Genomic DNA, 20,623 nt, shown 5'->3' with positions numbered 1-20,623 from the left:
AGGGGCGGAGGCCCAGGAGGGTACCACGTGGGAACTGTCGGAGCTGAATCTCCCTCGGGCGTCCCGTTTGGGTCCAGGTTGGCATTGAAACCGTGGAGATGAGGAAGGAAACCCCGCCTCCTCTAGTACCCCCGGAGGATCGCGAGTGGAACCTGCCCCCTAATGCGCCCGCCTGTATGGAGCGGCAGTTGGAGGCTGCGCGGTACCGGTCGGGTGAGCCGAGATCCCGGGCCTGGGGCTCCCCTCACCCCGGCTCCGGGCGACCCTTCCCGAGGCTGATCCTCCTCGCCCGCCCCCGCCCCGCCTGCCATCCTGGCCCTTCCCTCCCTGAACTCCGTCCCTAACCGTGCCCCGCGATCCTGAGCTCGCGTCCGGACCCGGCCCGCGTGGTTTCCCGGGCGGTCGCCATGGAGACGGGCCCTCACGCTCCGCACGCGCTGACAGCTTGTCCCTCCCGCAGACGGGGCGCTCCTGCTCGGGGCCTCCAGCCTGAGTGGCCGCTGCTGGGCTGGCTCCCTCTGGTTTTTCAAGGACCCTTGTGCCGCCCCCAACGAAGGTTTCTGTTCCGCTGGAGTCCAGACGGAGGCTGGAGTGGCTGACCTCACGTGGGTGGGGGACAGAGGTATCCTAGTGGCTTCCGATTCAGGTGAGTCACCTTCTCCTCCACCCCCAGGTGCAGCAGAGGCCGAGGAGTACGGGGCGGGCTAGGTTCAGTCTTTCATGCCCCACATGCGGTGCTCGGGGTATTGAGGGGTTTGATCCCCAAGGAGAACTGCTGTGTAGGTGGAAATACCTTTTCCAAGATTCTGAATTCGCTGATGGGAATTTCTAGGAAAAGCCATAACAAAATTAAGAAATGGATTGGAACCATTTTTTCTTCTATGTAATCTGTCCCATATCCCCCTGCCCCCCAATCCAGACCAAGGATAATCTGAATCTTACAGGTGGCGCTGAAGCCAATCTGTGCTGCCTCTTTCCATACCTTCCCATTCTCTTCTTTTTTTTTTTTTAAATATATTTTTATTGATTTCAGAGAGAGGAAAGGAGAGGGACAGGGAGAGATAGAAACATCAATGATGAGAGAGTCATTGATCAAGGCCGCAACCCAGTCATGTGCCCTGGCTGGGAATCGAACCCCGATCGCCTGGATCTTAGGTCAACGCTCAACCACTGAGCCACGCCCGGCCGGGCCCATTCTCTTCTTAAACGTCTCCATTCTGCTTTCTTTGTTTCGAATGTCAGACCCAACAGTGGAGACTTTATTATTTTAAAAAATCAGAATTGGGGTGTTGGCAGGCATCACAGGGGAGGGTAAATGTGGGCGTTAAAAACTGAGCCTCTCTGGCTGTTGAGCTTGGGCACTACATGTATTCAAGACAACTTTTGGTTGTCGGTACTCAGCCAGTCACTGTGCACGATACCGAGCTGTGGCTATTTTGTTTAAGACTCTGTAAGACATTCATTGAAATTGTCCCACACACATTGCAGTTGGACTGTTTGCTACACAGACAATTGTGGAGATGCCATCCTTTCTCCCGGGAACTTGTTTTCCAATATTTTCTCACTAGAAGCTGGGTAACGGATTTTACCAGCTGATCCATCTTTTTCTGTCTTGCTCTAGAAGCCTTCCCCACCTAATTATCTGGACTGTCCTTAGGAAGAGAGTGATGCCAGCGTAAAGGCAAATGGCTCGGAAGTTAGCTAAGCCCTCTAATGATAGGGCCTTTGATTGTATAGAAGAAACTCTGTTAGTTCAGGGACCGGGGACTATTTGAACCCAAGAAGTGAGTTGCTCTCTCGGTGTAACTCAGGCTTGTTTCCTTCATCCCGCATCCCGCCCCCACCAGGTGCTGTTGAGTTGTGGGAGCTAGATGAGAATGAGACGCTCATTGTCAGCAAGTTCTGCAAGTACGAGCACGATGACATAGTGTGTGCCGTCAGTGTCCTGAGCTCCGGCGCGCAGGCTGTCAGCGGGAGCAAAGACTTCTGGTGGGTCCTTGTTCTCACCACTCCTGGCTCCGGGCCTCCTTTGGATGTCTTTACTATCCGATTACCCTCGTTATATAACGTTTGGGACTCATTACCAGAACCTAGTGACTAACCTAGTGTCCGTAAGGTCTCTCTAAAGATTTTGCAACCCACTGAAGTATTGGTTTCCTTTTGCTCCTTAGCATCAAGGTTTGGGACCTCGCTCAGCAGATGGTACTGAATTCATACCGGGGTGAGTGCCTTTTCTTTCTTTTCCAGTCCTGGCCTTCGCTGTTTTGTTTTTATTTTTCTCTTTGGGCTCTTTGAACTTTGCTTGGATGTTAAGGGCAGCAGGTCCTCACTCTCCTGCCTGATGGTTTTCTTCCAAAGCTATAGTCAGGCCCTAATGCCCATCCCTTGCCCTTAATTCCTCCACTTCTGTTGATGGCCTCACCACCTTTTTAGGTTTTATAACTCCATCAACATCTCCTCTTAGGTTTTGTCTAGTTCAGAATCTCTTATGAAATTTATTAAATTGCATTGTTAGCCTAGGCCTGTTTCTTACCCTCTCCCTCCTACCCCTTGGTAGGGTCTGGGCTGCTGGATAGTGGTGGCTCCAGCCTCTTCTCTGCCATATTTCTCTCTCTCTTTCCTTTATAGCTCACTCTGGGCAGGTCACCTGTGTTGCTGCCTCCCCCCACCAGGACTCCATGTTTCTTTCGTGCAGTGAGGTGAGAAACGGCCTCTTCTTCCCTCCCCACTCCCCAACCACACTCCAACCCTCTAGGCCAGAATCCAGCATGGAGACCTCCTGGCAGGCAGCTGCTGCTTTGGATTCTGAAGCCCCTTTTCTGTTCCTCTGCTTCTAGGACAGTAGAATTTTACTCTGGGATACCCGCTGTCCCAAGCCAGCATCGCAGATGGGTGAGTCTTTGAGCCAGTGGTGGGAGAGTGGTACTGGGAACCCAACCAGAAGAGGCTTCCCTTGGCCAGAGTCAAAGGAAAAGTTGCCAAATGCCCAGTTGCTGTGACATAAGTTACATAATCGCTCTCTTTCCCACCAAAGCTCTGCTGACCCCATTTTATGCAGTGGGTACCAAGAGGAAGGGCTGGTTCCTGGGTGGGTGATTTACTTTACATTTCCTAGATGGGTCGACAAAGGGGCCAGAGTTGATATCTTCATGTTTTATGCCTGAAGCTTGCCTGTGACTTTTGCCCAGAAAGGGCAGGAGGCTGATGGATAAATGGAGGTTATGAGGGTCAAGGGCAAGGACACGGCTGCCTTAGTGGGGTTTGGAAACAGAATAGAGTGCTCCTGGGACCTGGACTGACTTCACCAGAGAAACTTCTTCTCAGAGCTGGGCTCTGGGTCTCGTACAGCACCCCCCTTTTCTCTGCAGGCTGCGCAGCCTCTGGCTACCTTCCTACCTCCCTGGCTTGGCACCCTCAGCAGAGCGAAGTCTTTGTCTTGGGTAAGGGAGCATCTCGAACTGTGTGTTGACTCTGGGAAGGGGGAGGAGGAGAGGGAGTGCTGACTCCGTAACGCACAGGCTCTGGCTGCTCCGTCTCATCAGCACCCCTGGGCGCCAGATGAAAGGTGCTGATGGGGGCTGGGGGAGGCATGCGCCAAAAGTGGTTTTGGTTAGCTTTGGACAACATGATGATTTTTCCTCAGTGGATTTCAGTCCTGATTGTTCTCGTTCCTGTATACTGGGCATGGCCAGAAGTCAGTGGGCCACAAAGCACATGGATTACTACACAGCAGGCCCTTGAAGCTCACTTCACTCAACATTGTTTTGTTACAACATTGACGAGACACCACAGGAGCTTAAATCTTGTTTATATCAGTGAGCCTGGGGTAAATTGGTTCTACTATGGATGGTTGTGGTGCCATCGTGGAGATATGGTTTGTGCTTAAACTAATAACTACATCATCCGTTAATTCAGTTTTCACAACCACCCAATAACTAAGTATTCCTACTTAGCAAAAGAGAAAGCTAATCCTCAGAGTGGTTAACTTGTCCAACATCGAGGGACCAGCATCTTCACACCCAGGCCTGGCTGACTCCAGTGCCCACGCTCTCTCTCTCTTGTAGGCGATGAGAATGGGACTATCTCCCTTGTGGACACCAAGAGTGCAAGCTGTGTCCTTAGCTCAGCTGTGCATTCCCAGTGTGTCACCAGGCTGGTGTTCTCCCCACACAGGTACTGTTCTTTGTCATCGGGCCTGCTGGGGATGCGTGGGCACAGCGAGGGGGCTTGCTTTATGTCAGCCAAGCATTAGCCAACAATAGGGGTTCCTGAAAGCAGACACTGCTCTGCTGAGCTTTCAGAATGTCAGAGGCCTCTGAAGACGAGTCCTTTCTGGGACAGTGGTTGAGAAGCCTGTGTTTCTGGGTTGTTGCTGGAGCTGCAGGGAGGGACCAGATGGGATGGTTAGTTGCCAGGGCGACTGTCAACCCTGGCTTTCCTCCGTTTACCTCATCTTTCCTTGGAACCTACAATATGGGCTTGAGTGGTAGCCAGACCTTAACCCAACGTGGGGATCAGGCCCCCTTCTCCAGGTCACTTTAGAGTGGGGGGTGGGGTCTGGCCCTTCGGGGTTTGTCCTGGGACCCATGCTTTCCCTTTCACACCGTCTCCTTCCTCTCCTAGTGCCCCCCTCCTGGCCTCTGTCAGTGAAGACTGCTCCCTCGCTGTGCTGGACGCCAGCCTGTCCCAGGTGTAAGTCGGGGTGGAGCCTGTGGTCAGCAGGCGGGGGGAGAGCAGCGGTGGCTGGGCCCTTTCCTCTTCACAAAACACAATGTCCCTTTCAAGGGGCCCAGTGGTGGCAGCAGGCCGAGTGTTGACTGTCTCCCTCCCCGAGGCGGATTCACAACCAGCCCTGTCCCTCGTAGAGGGAGTGTGGTGGTGGGTGGCATTTCTGAGGCTGGATTCCAGCTGTCTCCCGGGAGGGCAATCTGCCCTCCTCCCATAAGAAGCGCATAGTGAATTATAGCCTGTTACCCGGTGAGGGGCACCAGACAGCAGGTCTGGATTGTTCTTGCTTCTTGGCCCATATCCCTGCTCTTGCTCTTGGCCCATATCCCTGTTGTTGCTCTAGCCACCATTTCTTTGTCTGTGAAAATAGTGATCGATGAAATCCTTTGGGTACAATGCTATCCTGGTGGCAAGGCCGTCTATGATGACATGTTTATAACACATCCCAAAAATGTGCCCTGGATATGGTGGGTTCTCTTCTTCAGGTCATTTTTCCTCCTGTCTCCTACCATGCTCAAACTTTCTTTCCTTTTTTAGGTTTAGAAGTCGAGCCCACAGAGACTTTGTGAGAGATGCCACTTGGTCTTCACTCAATCACTCCCTCCTCACCACCGTGGGCTGGGACCACCAGGTCATCCACCACCTGCTGCCCACAGAGCCTCTCTCAGCCCCTGGACCTAACAGTGTTGCCGACTAGATTGGATTTAAGACAGAAAACAAATCCCCCAGGAGTAGCCTCACCCTTTGCCCCGGCCTCTCAGTCTGTGAGGCCACACTGGAGCCTCAGCGGTTGTTGATACCCCAGGTCTGGGCAGTTAGTAGGCATGTTTCAGCCAGGGGTGGCTGGATTCTGGGATCCTGTAGTCATAGGGGAGAAACTATCTGGGAAATGGATAGGTATGTATGTCTGAGTGTGTGTGTGTGTGTGTGTGTGTTTCTTGGTGGGGGGATGGGATCAAAAATCCATCCCACATTGTTCCCAGGACCCACTGTCCCCGCCCCCCTACAAAAAGAGTTTATAAAAGGCTTTTATGCTTCCCGTGTAGCTGTGCATGAGGAGTTGGCCGTATGTGGATGAGGTGTGGGCTGTGGGCATTTCTGGATTCTAGGAGCAGCCCATGTACTACTCGCAGGATAGGAGCAGCTTAGTTTTTTTATAGAACTTAATTCACTTTAACATGGGCGGTGCTCCATTCACAGAATCCAGCCCAGCTTGCCTTGAGGAAGAGCCAGGTCGCTCACCACAGTTTTACACATCTTGCCATTAAACTGAGTCCGAAGTCCATTTCCTGGCCTAGATAATGCCCCCCACTCCCTGTGGAGTTGTGTACAGGAGAGATGAGTGTTTTTCTGTCATAGATGTCAGATGTCATAGATGGGGACGGGGGAGAGCTTAGAGGCATTTCAGTTGAGTTAGAAACTGACCTGACTGGCAGGGAAATGTCTGCCACTTTTCTTACCTGGAAACAGCCTGGGCCTGACCTCTCCTGTCTCTGGGCACCTTTCTGCGGATATGGGCAGTGTGAAGACTGTTTTTGTGGACTGAAGATTTTAAATGGTGGCATCAGAGACTTGGAAATACTGGCTGATGAAATAAAAAGTTTAGGCTTTGTGGGCCTGTCTTTTCCAGCGCGTCTTGTGTGCAGTTCGACATATTTCACTTATCAGGGCATCAGTCTTGCAGCCATTTATTTATTTATTTATTCATTGCCAAGCTCGAGCTCAGTTCTCACAATTACCCTTAAGTGAAAATCCGTGGGAATTGTCATGTGATCTACCGGGTTTGGGGTGAGGTGAGAATAAAGCCTTCACTGTTCTTTTTTTAGGAAAATCTTAAATGATTTATTTTTTATTTTTATTTATTTGCCTTCGCTGTTCTTAACTGTAACTTCTTGGGAGGTAATAGGGTAAATGGGTGGAAACACAAGTTCTTCCCAGAGGTAAAAACTTAAAAATTCGTGCTCGGCCATTGTGGCTCAGCGGTTGAGCATCGACCTAGGATCCAGGAGGTCACGGTTTGATTCCCGGTCAGGGCACGTGCCCGGGCTGTGGGCTCGATCCCCAGCAGGGGGCGTGCAGGAGGCAGGCAATCAGTGACTCTCATCATTGATGTTTCTATCTCTCCTCTTCCTTCCTCTCTCTGAAATCAATAAATATTTTTAAAAAACAAAACACTTAAAACTTGTGATTAGAGATGGGAAGGCCAGGGGTAAGGTGGGTAGGAATTGAACTCGCACAGCCCTTGAGAATGGCAGAGAGGAAACTGGAAGAGAGAAGAATCCAAGGAAGTGTGTGGATATGTTAAGGTGGTGAAAATGGCATCAGAGAAGGAAAACAGCTTTTGAAGAACCATATTATCTTACTGTAAAAAATAATAGTTTGGATTCAGATCTGTGCTGATGAGAGTAATTCGCATCTATTGATTGCCACCAAGACACTTGTAAGCCTAATCAGAGTCGCAGTAGGAATGGCTATCACGATTGCAGACTTGAGAATAGTTTCCGTAGAGGGAGCATGGACTTGCTGTGACAGGTGGGACTGTGCTCATTTTGTTTAAAACCACACAAGCACGTGTGTTTAATTTCACTGGTTTAGATGTCCGAATGTCGGAGTAAGTCCATTTCCTTGTTTTTGTTATGCTGAAGTCCATTGATACAGGGGTGGACAAAGTAGCTTTAGAACTAAACCTACTGAATTTCACAGCTGATCACTGGTCCAGGGCATAGGAGGCTCACCCTGGGGTGGCCCTCGGGTCCACAGCAAGCAGGAAGGCTTGGTCCAGATGCAGGTGGCACCAGGCAGTGGGCTGATGCCTGAGGTATCCTGCCCCCCAGGACAGTGGGAGGCGGGTTCTTTCATACAAACGGCTGTGCAGGCGTCACCTACTGATTCACAGTCACATTCCAGCAGCAAAGTCACCCAAGCTCTGACTGCTTTGGGCTTCCAGCCATGTTTCTTCTGAGTAGCATGTTAGAAAGGGCAGGAAATGGGGCCAGAGGGGAGTGTCCCCATAGTTTCATTTCTCTTCAGAGGGCTCCAAGACTTGCCACGTCTAGACCTGAAAGTAGAGGCTCTTTAAGAGGCAGGGTCTTGATATATTTGGACAGAGTGACTATTGTGCCTTTCATATTTGCATCTCAGTAGTTGCTTGACTTAACTTTGTATCTACAAACTAAAAGAATAGGTTTGCTTCAAAGTATACTTAAGTCGTTCAGGAAGACATGCACTGAAGGCTTTGATGTGTTCTAGGGCAGCGTTAGGGCATCTAAGGAAAGTCAGCATAGGTGGAGAAGCTGGGACTTCATGAACAATTAACTTTTGTAGCGAGTTTCTTACTACCAGTCCTTGGGTCACACAACAGAATCACTTGTGCAGGAAACTATTTGGAAAAAGGGTAAGCTAGCTCTAGTCTCACTTTTGAGTTCATTAGAATTTCTCAAGAACATCAACAGCCCATATAGCACGGTTTTGGAAAACTAAAGCGAGCGGACCAATCTTGGACCCAAAACACATTTTCTTGAGTTCTCCATTAAAAAGGAAAAAGGAATTGTAGAGGTGTCCATCCTCCTGATTCATTACATGGTCACATTACTAGAGATGGTACAATCCAGAGAGACTGTGAGGTGTGGAGGTCAGGAGAGGAGGGGGTAACTTGTTTTAAGGTTCAGAAGACACCTCACTCCATGATCTTGCGATGTCCTTTGATGTGGAATAAGGTGTGATGTAGTCCATAACATATTGTGGAAACTCTCTTTGTCTCATAAATCATGTCCTGCAGCTTCAAGATAGAATTGATCCTTAAAATTCAAAAGATTGGTATAGAGAGTCAAATCCCCAGACAGCACCCTTGAGCTTCCTGGTGAGGGCCCAGCAGCGCTCCGGCTGGTTCCTTCAGGGGACAGGGACGCGGCTCCCCCGTCCCGTCCCGTCCATGGTGGTGCCGGAGGATTCCCGTCAAGCATGTCCCCTGGGGAGGCTCCATGTCATAAGCATTAGGAACTTTAGTTTCAAACGGAACTTTTCCATTTCAGCAGAAACCCTTACCTGGGGTCCCCGGCTGACAGCAATGAAGCTCATTTGGACATAGTACTGACCTCTCCTACTTTTTTAAAATAGACTTTTTAACTGCCTCAGTTTTTAAACAATATCTAGGAAATTATGGTTTGGGGAGGTAATATACATTTTCTAATGCATATTAAAATAAATATTAAAATTAAAAAATGCTCATGCAAACCAAAAATCATCTTTTATATTAAATGCTGGAAAATGCTGCTCTAGTCAATAGCCTTTATTTTATGAATATCCTTTATTTTAAAGACGTGGTAAGGCTCTTCGATGTTCGCACTGATCTGCAGCCAGCGCTCTGAGTTCTTACAGCCTTCAACCTATTGACTTTGTTCAAGTCCTACTTCTCCAGTTCACTCACGGGCCTCAGAAAGATGCGGTCAAATGCTCTGCTGAAACCAAACGGCTCCCTCCGTGTCCGTGGTCTTGCCCTCATGTCGCGGAGGGTTGGATAACACAGAAGCGGTTGCGCTGGTGTAGGGGTTTCTTCAGCAAGTCACCTGTAGGACATTTGCAAATGTCTTTTCTCATTTCATGAGAACAGGCTAAGCCCGAGAGGGGAGGATTTTTAAGTATCCGGTTGAATGTATAAAAATTAAAAGCAGCGATTGTATCTTTTGACAGCAAGAACTCAGGAGAAAGATTGAGGACAGAGGGACGCGGCTCACGGATCCTCAGCAGGCCGCCCACTCAGCGTCTCACATTCATCGCCTGCTGGCACAGAGGCGCAGCTGCCAGCCCCTGGCACGGCCGTGGCCGAGTGAGGCGGAGGGGTCATTGCTGGGCATTGCTGGGCATCGCTGCGCCGTGGCGCCCTCCTCGGCAGTACCGGTGCCTCCCGCAGGCATGAACCGCACCCGGAGGACTGGCCCCGGTGCAGCCGAACGAGCTTCGCAAGGCGAACTTGGCCCTGCGACGGGTACAGCGTTAGTCGCCCGTGCCCCTTGGCAGGGGCCTGAGCTGAACAAAGGGAGACAGTCTCTGTTAGGCAGACACCCCGTTAGGCTCTCCCAGAGCCCCAGAGAGACGCCCTCGCCCTGAATGCTCTGCACCGCCCACTGTTTTTATTCTGTGCGATCCAGGCAAACTGCTGATAGGAAAGTTCATTCCCCCGGAGCAAATCCAACCACTAGTCACTGTTATTTTTCTGTGTCATTTACCATAGTGGCCTCTGGTTAGCGCCTCGGTGACATGTGGATTAGGTGATAGTGTCAGTCCCCGAGGATGCGCGTACTGGATACACTGAGCACATCCGATTGCGGGTCCTCCATCGCTGACACTCAGATCCCGGGACCTGGGACTGACCCATGGGCCGAGGTCTTCCGTGGCAGAAAAAGGAAATGGGTGGGTCACAAAAGCGCCTGGCAGCAGGCCTGTTCTGTGTATTTCTCACCTTGCTCTGTTGTGTTTTTAAATTTTGGCTCTCAGGTATCCAGAACTGTGTTCATTATATTCCTTAGGATCCTGACACCCCACCCCACCCCATGGGCTCATATACTGGCTCAAACGCTGTTGGCTCAAACAGAAATTCAGGCTCCGTCTTGAGAAATCAAAGAATCTGCCAACAGCGGGCCTACTTCACTGCGTGGCGGCCACCAGTGGCTACGGAGCGATGGGCCCCCGCACCAACCTCTGCTCTCCCCTGACCCAGACGCCTCACGCACCTGATGTGCATCCCTGGGCTCGAACTGCTTTTTGTCTGATAAAGTGGAGAGTGAGCTACTTTATCAAGACCCCCCCCCAACCACACATATTATCTGCCTGGTGAGTGTCAACACTGGAGTGTGAGACCCCTGCTCCGCTGGGCAACTCATTTGGCCTCCCTGCCAACAGCTACCTTTCACCGAGCCCTTACTATCTGCCCAGCACTGACCTAATACTTTTCAGACGTTATCTCTTTAATTCCTCTAAAACCCTACGGAGTAAGTATGAGCTATCGTTTCCATTTCCCAAGTATGGGAGCTGAAGCTCAAAGAGCTAAGTAGTTTGCCCAAGACTATAAAACTTCTAATTGGTGACACTGAGATTCAAACTTTGGTCTGCCTGAGTCCCCAGCTGGGGCTTGAAAACTTTATAATACACTGTTTCCTAACTAATCATCTTATAACAATGGAACGGCTGCTCCCATGCATGTTTCTTTCTTACCCTCAGCCCATGTGGACTGAATACCAGGAAGAGGGACTGGCACTGCCCTGCCCTCACCCTGGCCCGTGGTGACACCCTCTCCATGCCACCATCTGATGGAGCTTTGCTTTGTTGGTTCTGAGAGCCGGAGAGGGAGGACAGGAGGCGGTGGGGTCGCTGTGACTCTGGGGCAGCAGCCCATTAATCGCTGCCCCTGTTTCCTGTGTGTGCAGCTGGGCCAACCCGGTCTCGTCCCACGGTTGTCCCTGGGGAAGCTCCTATAAAAGGGACCCAAGCTCTAGCCTCACAACTCTCAGACCATGGACATGAGGAGACTGTTGCTGTGGGTTGGTGAGTGTGTCACTCAGTCCAGCAGGTACCAGCCTGGGCCTCAGGCCTCGGGTGGTCTGGGCTCGATAGAGGTGGGACCAGACCTGGTGAAGGGCCAGAGGGGCCCAGGGAGGGGTGACCAGAGGTGATTCTCAGACCTGGCTGCACGTTAAACATTCCTATGTCTGGTTTCCACCTCTGACTAGTGAAATCAGAATCTACGTGGGGAGGAGCCAGGATGCCACGGCTTTGCAGTTTGCAGGCAGGTTTGAGAGGTGCTGGCCTAGAGCTCCTGCCGGGGCTCCTGAAAGTCCTGGCTGTCCCTGTGTGCAGCACGTGTGTACACTCATAATAGTGTTTATTAGAGTGACAAGGAGCTTAGATAGCTCTGGCTCCACGGACTCAGCTTAGAGACGAGCAAATGAGTGAACAACGTGTGTCTCCACTCATGTGTCTGCCTCTGGCTTTGGTGCCGGGTTGGTGGGTGCTCTCAGGGGGCTGAGGGCATGCTGGGGTGTGCCACTCACTTTGTGTGTGATCCCTTTGTTTCCTGCAGGGCTGGTTCTGATGCTGAAACAACACGATGGTGAGGAAATTGTGCCCCCTCTCTGAGCCAGGTCATCCTCTGGCTGAGCCGTGCTCTGCGTTTAGTGTCCCCTGCATCCTTACCTTGCCTCGGTCCTGTGTCAGGGATCACTGGCCCAATCCAGTCCAGCAGAGAATTTTGTCACCTGCTGTTTGTGTCCCTCTCTGTGTGCTGGGACCCAGTCTCGAGGATCCGTTCTGACCAGGATTTCAGAAGGCATTCTTTTCTTCTGGGACCTCAGATCTCAGCAATGGGGGTCCTCAGTGTCGCATTGAGTGTGTGTGTGGCGAGGGTGGGGGGGAGAATGTTGCAGTGGCTGTGTCTGTGAAAGCTGAGCTCCATCCCCTCCTTTGGTCTCTGCCAACTAATGTGAGCTCTCCCTTGCCAGGCGCTGCCCACAAACTGGTGTGTTATTTCACCAACTGGGCACACAGTCGACCCGGCTCAGCCTTGGTCTTGCCCAGAGACCTGGACCCCTTTCTCTGTACCCACCTGATATTTGCCTTTGCCTCAATGAGCGACAATCGGATGGTGGCTAAGGACTCCTACGATGAGAAGATCCTCTACCCCGAGTTCAACAAGCTCAAGGAGAGGTGGGTTCATATGGAACGTGAGGGTCCTACTTCCAGATTTTACGGATGGAACAGAATTAAGCATTTCCTCCTGTTATTTATCAATGTTCCTCCAATGCTTCAAAGGGGGCCTGCTCATCACAAACACTTCACAAATGCTGGCATTTTTATTGCCACTCTCCTGCAACCCCCAAGCTGTGCACCCCGAAGGGAAGGGGCAGGGTGTCCGCTATCCCTGTGCTCCAGCGGCTAGGTCAGTGCCTGGCATAGAGCTGGCACTCAGGACATGCTGGTTTAATCCTTTCTCCGCAGCTCCTGGGTTCTCTCTCTGTCCCTGCGTGAATGGCTATAGATGCACAGGGCAGAAATCCCGCACCACTGATCACAGGCTCCCTGAGGGCGGGGGGAGCCCGGCTGTCTTGCTCACTGTTGTATTTCAAGAACCTAAAGCACTCAGTGGCACATAGTAATTGCTCAATAAATATTTCTTGACTAAGAATACGAGTGAAGAGAAACATTGCACACTGTTTTTCTTTTCCTGTTCATGGGAACATTATGGGGATTGGGGGGCGAGAGGGGACTTGGGTGGACTTTGGACAGCCTGGGGCTTCCTGGGGGTGATGCCTGTGGGTTGGTTACGTTCCTCTCTTCTCCTTTGTTCCGCTTTCCTGGGCTCTGCTCTGCTCCTTCCCTCCACCTGCCCTTTCACTTTCCCTCCCTCCCACCCCCCCTTCCCATTGTTCCCCCAAATGAAGGAAACAAGCAGTGGTGACTGCAGCTGTCCACTGGGGTGTGGACCCAGCTCACTGACTCTCTCCCACATCACAGGAACTGGCAGCTGAAAACGCTGCTGTCCATCGGCGGCTGGAACTTCGGCACATCAAGGTGAGAGTCTGCCGCCCCCATCTTCTCTCTGGGGTGGGGGGTAGTGCCGGTGGAAGGTGGAGTGAGGACAGGGCGGGAGGCCAGCGTGGCCCTGGGGAGAGGGGCTGGTGCAGACACTGTGCGGGTCCTGCCCTGGCCCTGGAATCAAGGCCCCCTGACCTCTCCTCCAGGGTAAATGAGAGAAACAGGGAAGTTTCAGCAGGTGATGGGAAAGGGGTTGGGGGGAAATGAGGGGCAAAATGGGGGTCCTCACAGTTGTCCCCTCAACCTTTCATAAGAGGCAGGGGTTTTGTCTTAAGACAGGGGAGGCATCTTGTTTAGAACAAGAAGAAACCCCCAACTTCACAGGGCCTGGGTTTCCTCACTTTGTAAATGGATGTTTATAAATATCCACCTCAAAGGGGGGGGGGGGGGGTAGCAGAAATGAAATGAAATGCCACAGTAGGGCCTTGGCACACGGTGGCTGCTCTGTGCGCACGGGACCCTCCAAGAGGCAGCGCGGAGATGAAAAACTGCCCTCGTGTTCCCTGAAGGAGCATTTCCCCAATTCCGAGGCGGAGGTCAGGGGTAGAGGCCACGCCTGTCTCCTCGCCTGGGAGGAAGGCGCTTCAGGAGAGGGCGCCCTGGCGGCCTGGGGGCGTGAGGGTGCGCCCGTGGGACCCTGGAGAGAGGACTGGGGCTGCTGGGTGGCAAGGCTCCGCCCACCCAGGCCACGCCCTCTGCGACTACGCCCACCTAGGGCCACGCCTCCCTCTGTGGCCACGCCTCCCATCTGTGGCCACGCCTCTTATTCTGCGGTCACGCCCCCTGTGACCACGCCTCCCTGTGGCCCCGCCTCCCAGCTGTGGCCCCGCCTCTCCCTCCGTGGCCACGCCTCCCTCCCCCCTCTGGCAGGTTCTGAGCGCTGCACCTGTGCAGACTCTGGGCCAGGCGCTTACACACTTGTCTCGTGATCACTGGGAACACACTCAGAGCGTGGTCGTTTGCCTTACACATTTGCAGAAAAGAAAGCGGGAGTGGGAGGCTTTAAGGAACTTGCAGTATTTCACGCAGGTGTTCCTCAGGGATGACCAGGCTAAGAGGGGGCAGATAGATCACGGAACCCGGGCCTGCCTCACCCCAAATCTGCTGTCTAATCACTGCACAAAGAACTAGCCCAGAATTGCTTAGAGTTCAACTCCCATAAATCAGAAGTTTTCCAATAACGTAGAAAAAGTACAAAAACCAAACAGCCAATGAACAAAAGAGCCAAGAGTCCAGAACCCCTATCAGAGCCTGGGCCTCTCGTCTGATGTTTTGCAGCCCAGGCCTAGATGAGCTCCGAGACCTTGGTGGAAATGCTGGCCCTTGCCTGGGGTTCCCTGCCTTAGTTGGGTCAGGGAAAGAATGTCCTGCTAGGACAAGTGGTAGGGACTGAATAGTTCCCCCCCCTCCCCCATGAGGAACAGCAGGGGGTAGAGTGCCTGGCCTTCGGGCACCATGTGTTCTGCAGCCCTTGAGACAGCCCACTTTCCACCCAGGCGGGCACTTGTTTTGTGCCTGCTGCCCCGTGTGCCATCTGCCCAGGGCCAGGTCAAGATCTGCCACTCCCCCTTGCTGCCTGAAGCCCTATTCCTGGGTACTCAGCCCCTGGTGCTGGGAGGGGGTTTGAAGAGGTTTGAGAGTTTCAAAGACCTGCCTTCCTCTCCTCTAGCCACATCCCTGTGCCCTTCATGGGACAGGGGCTAAGGGACCTTGCAAGGAGGTCATGGCTCTACAGAGAGTGCCCCCATCTCCCTGCAGGTTCACCACTATGCTGTCCACATCTGCCACCCGGGAGAAGTTTATCAATTCAGCTATATCCCTCCTGAGGACACACAACTTCGATGGTCTGGACCTCTGCTTCTTGTACCCTGGGCTAAGAGGCAGCCCCATGCATGACCGGTGGAACTTTCTCTCCTTAATTCAAGTAAGGCCAGTCTGACAGCTCCCGAATCTGGAAATGATTATATTTTTATCATAATGTGGGCTCATGGCACAGGAGGAGCAGGAGGCCAAGGGCAAGGGCAGGAAAGCCCTAGAGGTGTTGGGCCAAAGAGCTGCTGAGCAGGTGCCCCTTGGTGGCCCTTTTTCTCTGTTGTATCCAGCCCTTGCTCCAGTCCTCCAGCTCAGGTGATGCCTTCTTCAGGTGTCTTCCTGGACTCCCACAGGCAGGCAGGCGGTCCGAGCCCTGTGCTCCTGAGCCAGCCTGCCACCCCTCTGTGAAATCAGTTATCTCTAAAGGGCCTGTGGCCAGGGCCTGCATCTGACTCACCTTTCTGTTTCCAGAGCCTGGATCAAGGCTCCATAAACAAAGATTCCCTGGGTGGTGCTCTCTTTCCCTCACTGTTTGTCTGGTTCGCTGCATTTGCCTCTCTTACTTTGCAGGAGCTGCTGTTTGCCTTCCAGAAGGAGGCCCAGCGCAGCAGGTGTCCAAGGCTGTTGCTCTCTGCTGCTGTCTCTGGGGACCCGAAGATCATCCAAAGAGCTTATGATGTGCCCCGTCTGGGAAGGTGAGTGGGTGCTGCCTCAGAGGGCAGGCAGGACATTGAAAGGAAGGAGGCATCTCAAGCTCAGATCCCCAGAGCTGCTCCCAAACTGTCCCTGAGCTTCCCGTGTGCCTGCGCTGGGGTAAGTGCAAGTTTGGGGACAAGGATCGGCTCCATTAGCCCCAGGCTTTCTTTAGGAGTCAGAGGGAGGTGATGTAGTACCAGCCCCCACAACATCAGCCTAGGTAGAATCTTCTGTGTAACCCGTTGCTAGGTCTCACAAGAGAGAGTCCCATAGGCCTGGCCTCTGCCGTCCCAGAGGACAACTGTGGCAGTCTGTTCTTGTGGCACTATCTTAAGTGGATGGCACAGCTTGGACAGGGCCCTCGGGCAGGGAAGCTTGGGTGGCCAATGCGCAGCTAGTTAGCTAGTTAGCTAGTTGGCACTGTGATGATCAGACTTAAACATCTAGCTAGCCCAAACTTTATACACATTTCTTCCTCCTGCTCTCTACAGACTCCTGGATTTCATCAACGTCTTGACTTATGACATGCATGGGAGCTGGGAAAAGTTCACAGGACACAACAGCCCCCTGTTCTCTCGCCTTGGAGACCCCAAATCTGCGGTAAGAGAGGGGAGGGTCTCAGAGGCAGCCGACCTTTGCCCCCTAGCCCCGGCCATAGTAACAGGAGGGCCGTGATGTCCCACGTGCAGGCCTATGCCATGAATCACTGGCGGAAACTGGGGGCCCCCTCGGAGAAGCTCCTCATGGGGTTCCCCACCTATGGACGGACGTTTCGCCTCCTCAAGGCCTCTGAGAATTGGCTGCAGGCTGAAGCGGTGGGACCTGCGCCTCCAGGGAAGTACACCAAGCAGCCTGGCTTCTTGGCTTATTACGAGGTGACAGGAACAGGGGCCTCCGTCTGTCAGTGAAGCCTCCCCACCCGGCTTCCCCAGGCCCTCTCTGGTCCACCCTCTCCTCAGTCCCTGGCGAGGGAGCCTTAGATTCTCTATTCCTGGGCAAGGGACAGCGCGCCTGCCAGTGCTGCTCCCCGCGGCCCTTCGCGGAGCTAACCCGCCATCCTCCTGGCAGGTTTGCTCCTTTGTCTGGAGAGCGAGGACACACTGGATCGATCATCAGCATGTCCCTTATGCCCACAAGGGGGACGAGTGGGTTGGCTATGACGACCCCACCAGCTTCAGGTACAAGGTGCGGCCTGGTTCTTTCTTGATCCAGCACATAGCTTCCCCCCGGCTGCAGGAGGCCCTTGCCTGTGCTGTGCGTGTGCGTGTGCGTGTGCGTGTGCGTGTCTGTGCTCTGTGTGTGTGTGTCTGTCTGTGCTCTATGTGTGTGTGCGCGCACTGGGTGGAAGATGAGAGGGTGACGGTGACCCTATCCGGTGAGTCTCAGGCATACCTGAATTAATTTCCTAATCCCATCTAGTCTAATCCTTATTTTAAAGAGAAGAAATCTCAGTTTTTTCAAGGTCCCATAGCTAATAAGTGGTAGGGGCTAGATTCAAAGGCAGGCTCTTCTCCTACCCATCCTGCTGTATTGCCTCCTGGGAGCTATCTTCTGTTTTTCGCCGCGGTGCCCAGTCTGGAGGTGGCCAGTATAGCAGGTTGACTGACTGCTCCCTTTGTAGGCATCTTTCGTAAAGAGAGAGCACTATGGGGGGGCCATGGTATGGACATTGGACCTGGATGACGTCAGGGGCACTTTCTGTGGCACTGGCCCTTTCCCCCTTGTCCACGTGTTAAAGAACCTCCTGCTGCAGGCTGGTAAGTAGCCGTGACCTGGAAGCTGGGGTCGGAAATTGCATAAGGAGGCACTGGGTGGGTCCCTTCTGTTAGATCTCAAGGCTTTGGTGAGGCAACGTGACACTGAGAGAAGATACGTTTTGACTGTTCTCAGGCCCATCTGTTTTCTAATCTTGGTTTGGATGTGTCCTCCGTCTGACCTCTCTGACCTTGGTTTTCTGTATCTGTAAAATGGGAATGATCCTATACTCCTGACATTAGTATGAGAACCAAATGAGATATGGAATGAAAACTGGGTTAGCTCCTAGTTAGCACTCAGTATATGTTAGTTTATTTCTGTTCTGTTTTTTTCTCCTGCTTTCCTGGTCAAGGGCCAGAAAAGGAAATTAGATTTCTTTTGATATCTCTTTGATAGTAAGACTTCCCGGGCAGTTAGGAGATGGCATGCTCCCTGATGGTTGATAATCCCCATTTTATGGATAAGGAGCCTGGGGCTCAGAAAGGTACCAGAGCTAGTCAGGGGTGGAGACGGGACCCCATCCTGGTTCCTTACGACAAGCTGTCTAGAGCAGCCTCCTTGACCTCACGCTGTCCCTGGTGCCTCCTACCCTGGGGGACACAGGAGGTTTCTCTTTGAGGATTCAACAAGTAAGGACTTAGGCCTTGGGAGCAAGGTCTTGCTGAAGATGCCGTCCGCGGGGTCAATGTGAGGGTGTAAGGATAGAGAACCTGGCAGGTTCCTTCCTGGGGCCATTCACCGGGCCCGTAGCAAATCCCCTGGGCACCCACGGGTGCCTGGGGTCATGTTAACATGATGAGGTGGGGAGCAGGGCTTCCGTGTGGCGGGATTTTAATCTATGTTCTCAAGCGGGTGTGTTGTGGGATCCTGTTCTGGATTTGGGGAGCAGGTACTTCTGCCCTGGAGTGGTGCTAGCCCTGCCAGTAATTATGGGGTGGGAAGAAAGAGGGAGGACTCTCACCCTTTTCTGATGATTTTCTGTAGAGTCCAGTTCAACCCTTTCACCAAAATGTTGGCTCTCATCTGCTATGAATTCTTCAAGGACTGGCCCTGGAAGGCTGGCTGTGACCAAGGCACTGCCCAAAGATTCGGGGATTTTCCTCCCAGGAGGAGAGGGTGTGGCCACTGAGACCCCAAGAAAGATGGAAAATATGACTACAATCCCCAGAGGTGGGGTTGTGACCCCTACAAGGGGAGCTGCATCCTTTGTAAAGCACACTGTGGTTCTACAAGGGAAGACTGAGGCCCCTGGGGAAAACGCCATGACCCCTGTGATCCCTGAACAGATGACGATGGCTTCTGTGCATCTTCCGACTGAGACCTCTGGAGTGAAGAGAGTGGTCCACGGGAGGAAGGCTGTAGCACCTGCAAAGATGTCTGTCCCCTTGGGAAAGGTGACAGGGACCCCTGATGGGAAGACAAAGACTCTAAGCGGAGAGAATTTGACATCTGAGGTGGGCACCGACCTCTGATAGGTCACTTTGGTCTTTAGATGGAAGCTGAAAACAGGATGCTACCTTCTGGCTTGTCACCTAGCTCCCAGGACACATTTCTCTTGCTTTGACAACCCCTTTGTTCCCATTGATGGAAACCATTCTGTCAACCTGACGACCCTCCAACCAGTGCTCTTTCTCTAAAGAAAGAAAACTCAGCTGTGGATCAAGAAGCCTGAGCTCTGTTGGTGGCAGACGCTGGGGAAAGCCCTTGTCTATTCTTCCAGGTCACCTGGCAGAAGCCTCCTGTGCCCAACTATTCACAAACCTTTCATGGGGCAAAGGAGGTCCCAAAGCCACAGTGAGCTAATCTCTTCTCTGTTAAATAAACTAGAAATAAAGAATCCATCTGAGTTCTTTGAAGTTTCTTTCTTTCTTTTTAAATTAATTTATTGGGGTGACATTGGTTAATAAAATCATATTGGTTTCAGAGGTACAGTTCTATAATACATCATCTGTATATGTATTGTGTGTTCACTACCCCAAGTCTGGAGTCACTTTCTCGAAGTGACCTGTGCAACTCAATGTCAGCTGCTCCTCTTCAAGGTCACTTTCCCCAGCTGCTGTTTTTGGAAAGAGGGAGTTGTGTGTAGCCCACACGGATGTTTTCCATTGTGGATTATGTGCTTCTCTCTCTGCTGGGAACCACCTCTCATTTTACTTTGGTCAGAACTAGAATCACTTCTAGAGAATTTTTCCATAATCCACAAGGGAGGCTGGGAGGAGGGGGAAGGTTGAATCTTCCAATTATAGTCCCTGCTTGGTAAAATCTTAGCTGTCTCTGAAAAAATTTCCCACCCATTCTTTCCATAAGAAGTGGTTGAGAGGAAGGGAAAACGTTATTGTTGTGTGTTGCCTGCAAGCTTCTCCCAGGCCTCCTCCAGAAACATCAATTCTCACTTACTACACACTGCGATCTACCTACTTGGTGTTTTCCTGGGCATGAAGGACCCTCATAAGTTAGTACAGACACAGGATTTCTAGTCCTCCCCTTCTAGGAGACCATGATGCTGAGTGGGTGCCATACCTACCACCAAAGTGCAGTCTCCAGGTTCTTTTGGAAGCGCAGTCTCCAAGTTTTTAAGATAAAAGTCTCAAAATAAAATTCCTGTGGGGCCAGGCACCTATCAAAAATGACTGAAACAGACGAAAGGTGCACCTCCACACATGTGGGTTCATGGTCACAGGCCCATCTTGCCAACAGCACAAATCACAAATCAGTTAAGCTGCATAACAAACAACCCCAAAACATAGTGACTGACCAAACAGGCTAGACAGGGAAAGGCCAGAATGAACCCTGTGGTGTTAGGATCGGAGGTATCAGTGTGAAATTCTGGTTCTAAAAGTATATACAGATAGGTCAATAGAAAATTGATATAGAAATACAGTGTGTGTACACAAATAGATTCCTAGCTTGGACCACTGAGAGGGCCCGGAAGCAATGACATTGCAGAAGCTGTATGTGCATCTAACGCTCAGGTCTTGATTTCTAAATTTTGTTTTCCAATAAAAGGATCTGGGGATCCTTGAAGAGATGACTGATTCTTGGACTG

General features: G+C 51.9%; 2 protein-coding genes across 2 annotated transcripts; both read left to right on the top strand.

Annotated features, from left to right (window-relative positions):
• The first annotated feature begins 28 nt into the window (after positions 1-28).
• WDR77 (WD repeat domain 77) lies at positions 29-6,344 on the top strand. Its single transcript, XM_016223296.2, has 10 exons — positions 29-213; positions 461-646; positions 1,848-1,989; positions 2,172-2,221; positions 2,629-2,699; positions 2,838-2,892; positions 3,369-3,440; positions 4,065-4,173; positions 4,624-4,692; positions 5,266-6,344. Exons 1-10 carry the CDS (start codon positions 99-101, stop codon positions 5,423-5,425), a joined length of 1,029 nt encoding a protein of 342 aa, XP_016078782.1. The 5' UTR covers positions 29-98; the 3' UTR covers positions 5,426-6,344.
• A 4,899-nt stretch (positions 6,345-11,243) lies between these two features.
• Positions 11,244-19,249, top strand: OVGP1 (oviductal glycoprotein 1). Its single transcript, XM_087827666.1, is given in 14 exon segments — positions 11,244-11,268; positions 11,804-11,833; positions 12,222-12,426; positions 13,234-13,290; positions 15,073-15,238; positions 15,697-15,821; positions 16,314-16,422; positions 16,512-16,697; positions 16,891-17,007; positions 17,444-17,579; positions 18,562-19,038; positions 19,041-19,110; positions 19,112-19,185; positions 19,188-19,249. Coding segments are annotated over 14 exon segments (1,839 nt in total).
• Positions 19,250-20,623: the final 1,374 nt, after the last annotated feature.

The sequence above is a fragment of the Miniopterus natalensis genome, chromosome 19 (genome assembly GCF_054644295.1).
Source record: "Miniopterus natalensis isolate mMinNat1 chromosome 19, mMinNat1.hap1, whole genome shotgun sequence".
In the NCBI taxonomy this organism is placed as follows: domain Eukaryota; kingdom Metazoa; phylum Chordata; class Mammalia; order Chiroptera; family Miniopteridae; genus Miniopterus; species Miniopterus natalensis.
This window is presented reverse-complemented; position numbering and strand designations above follow the sequence as displayed.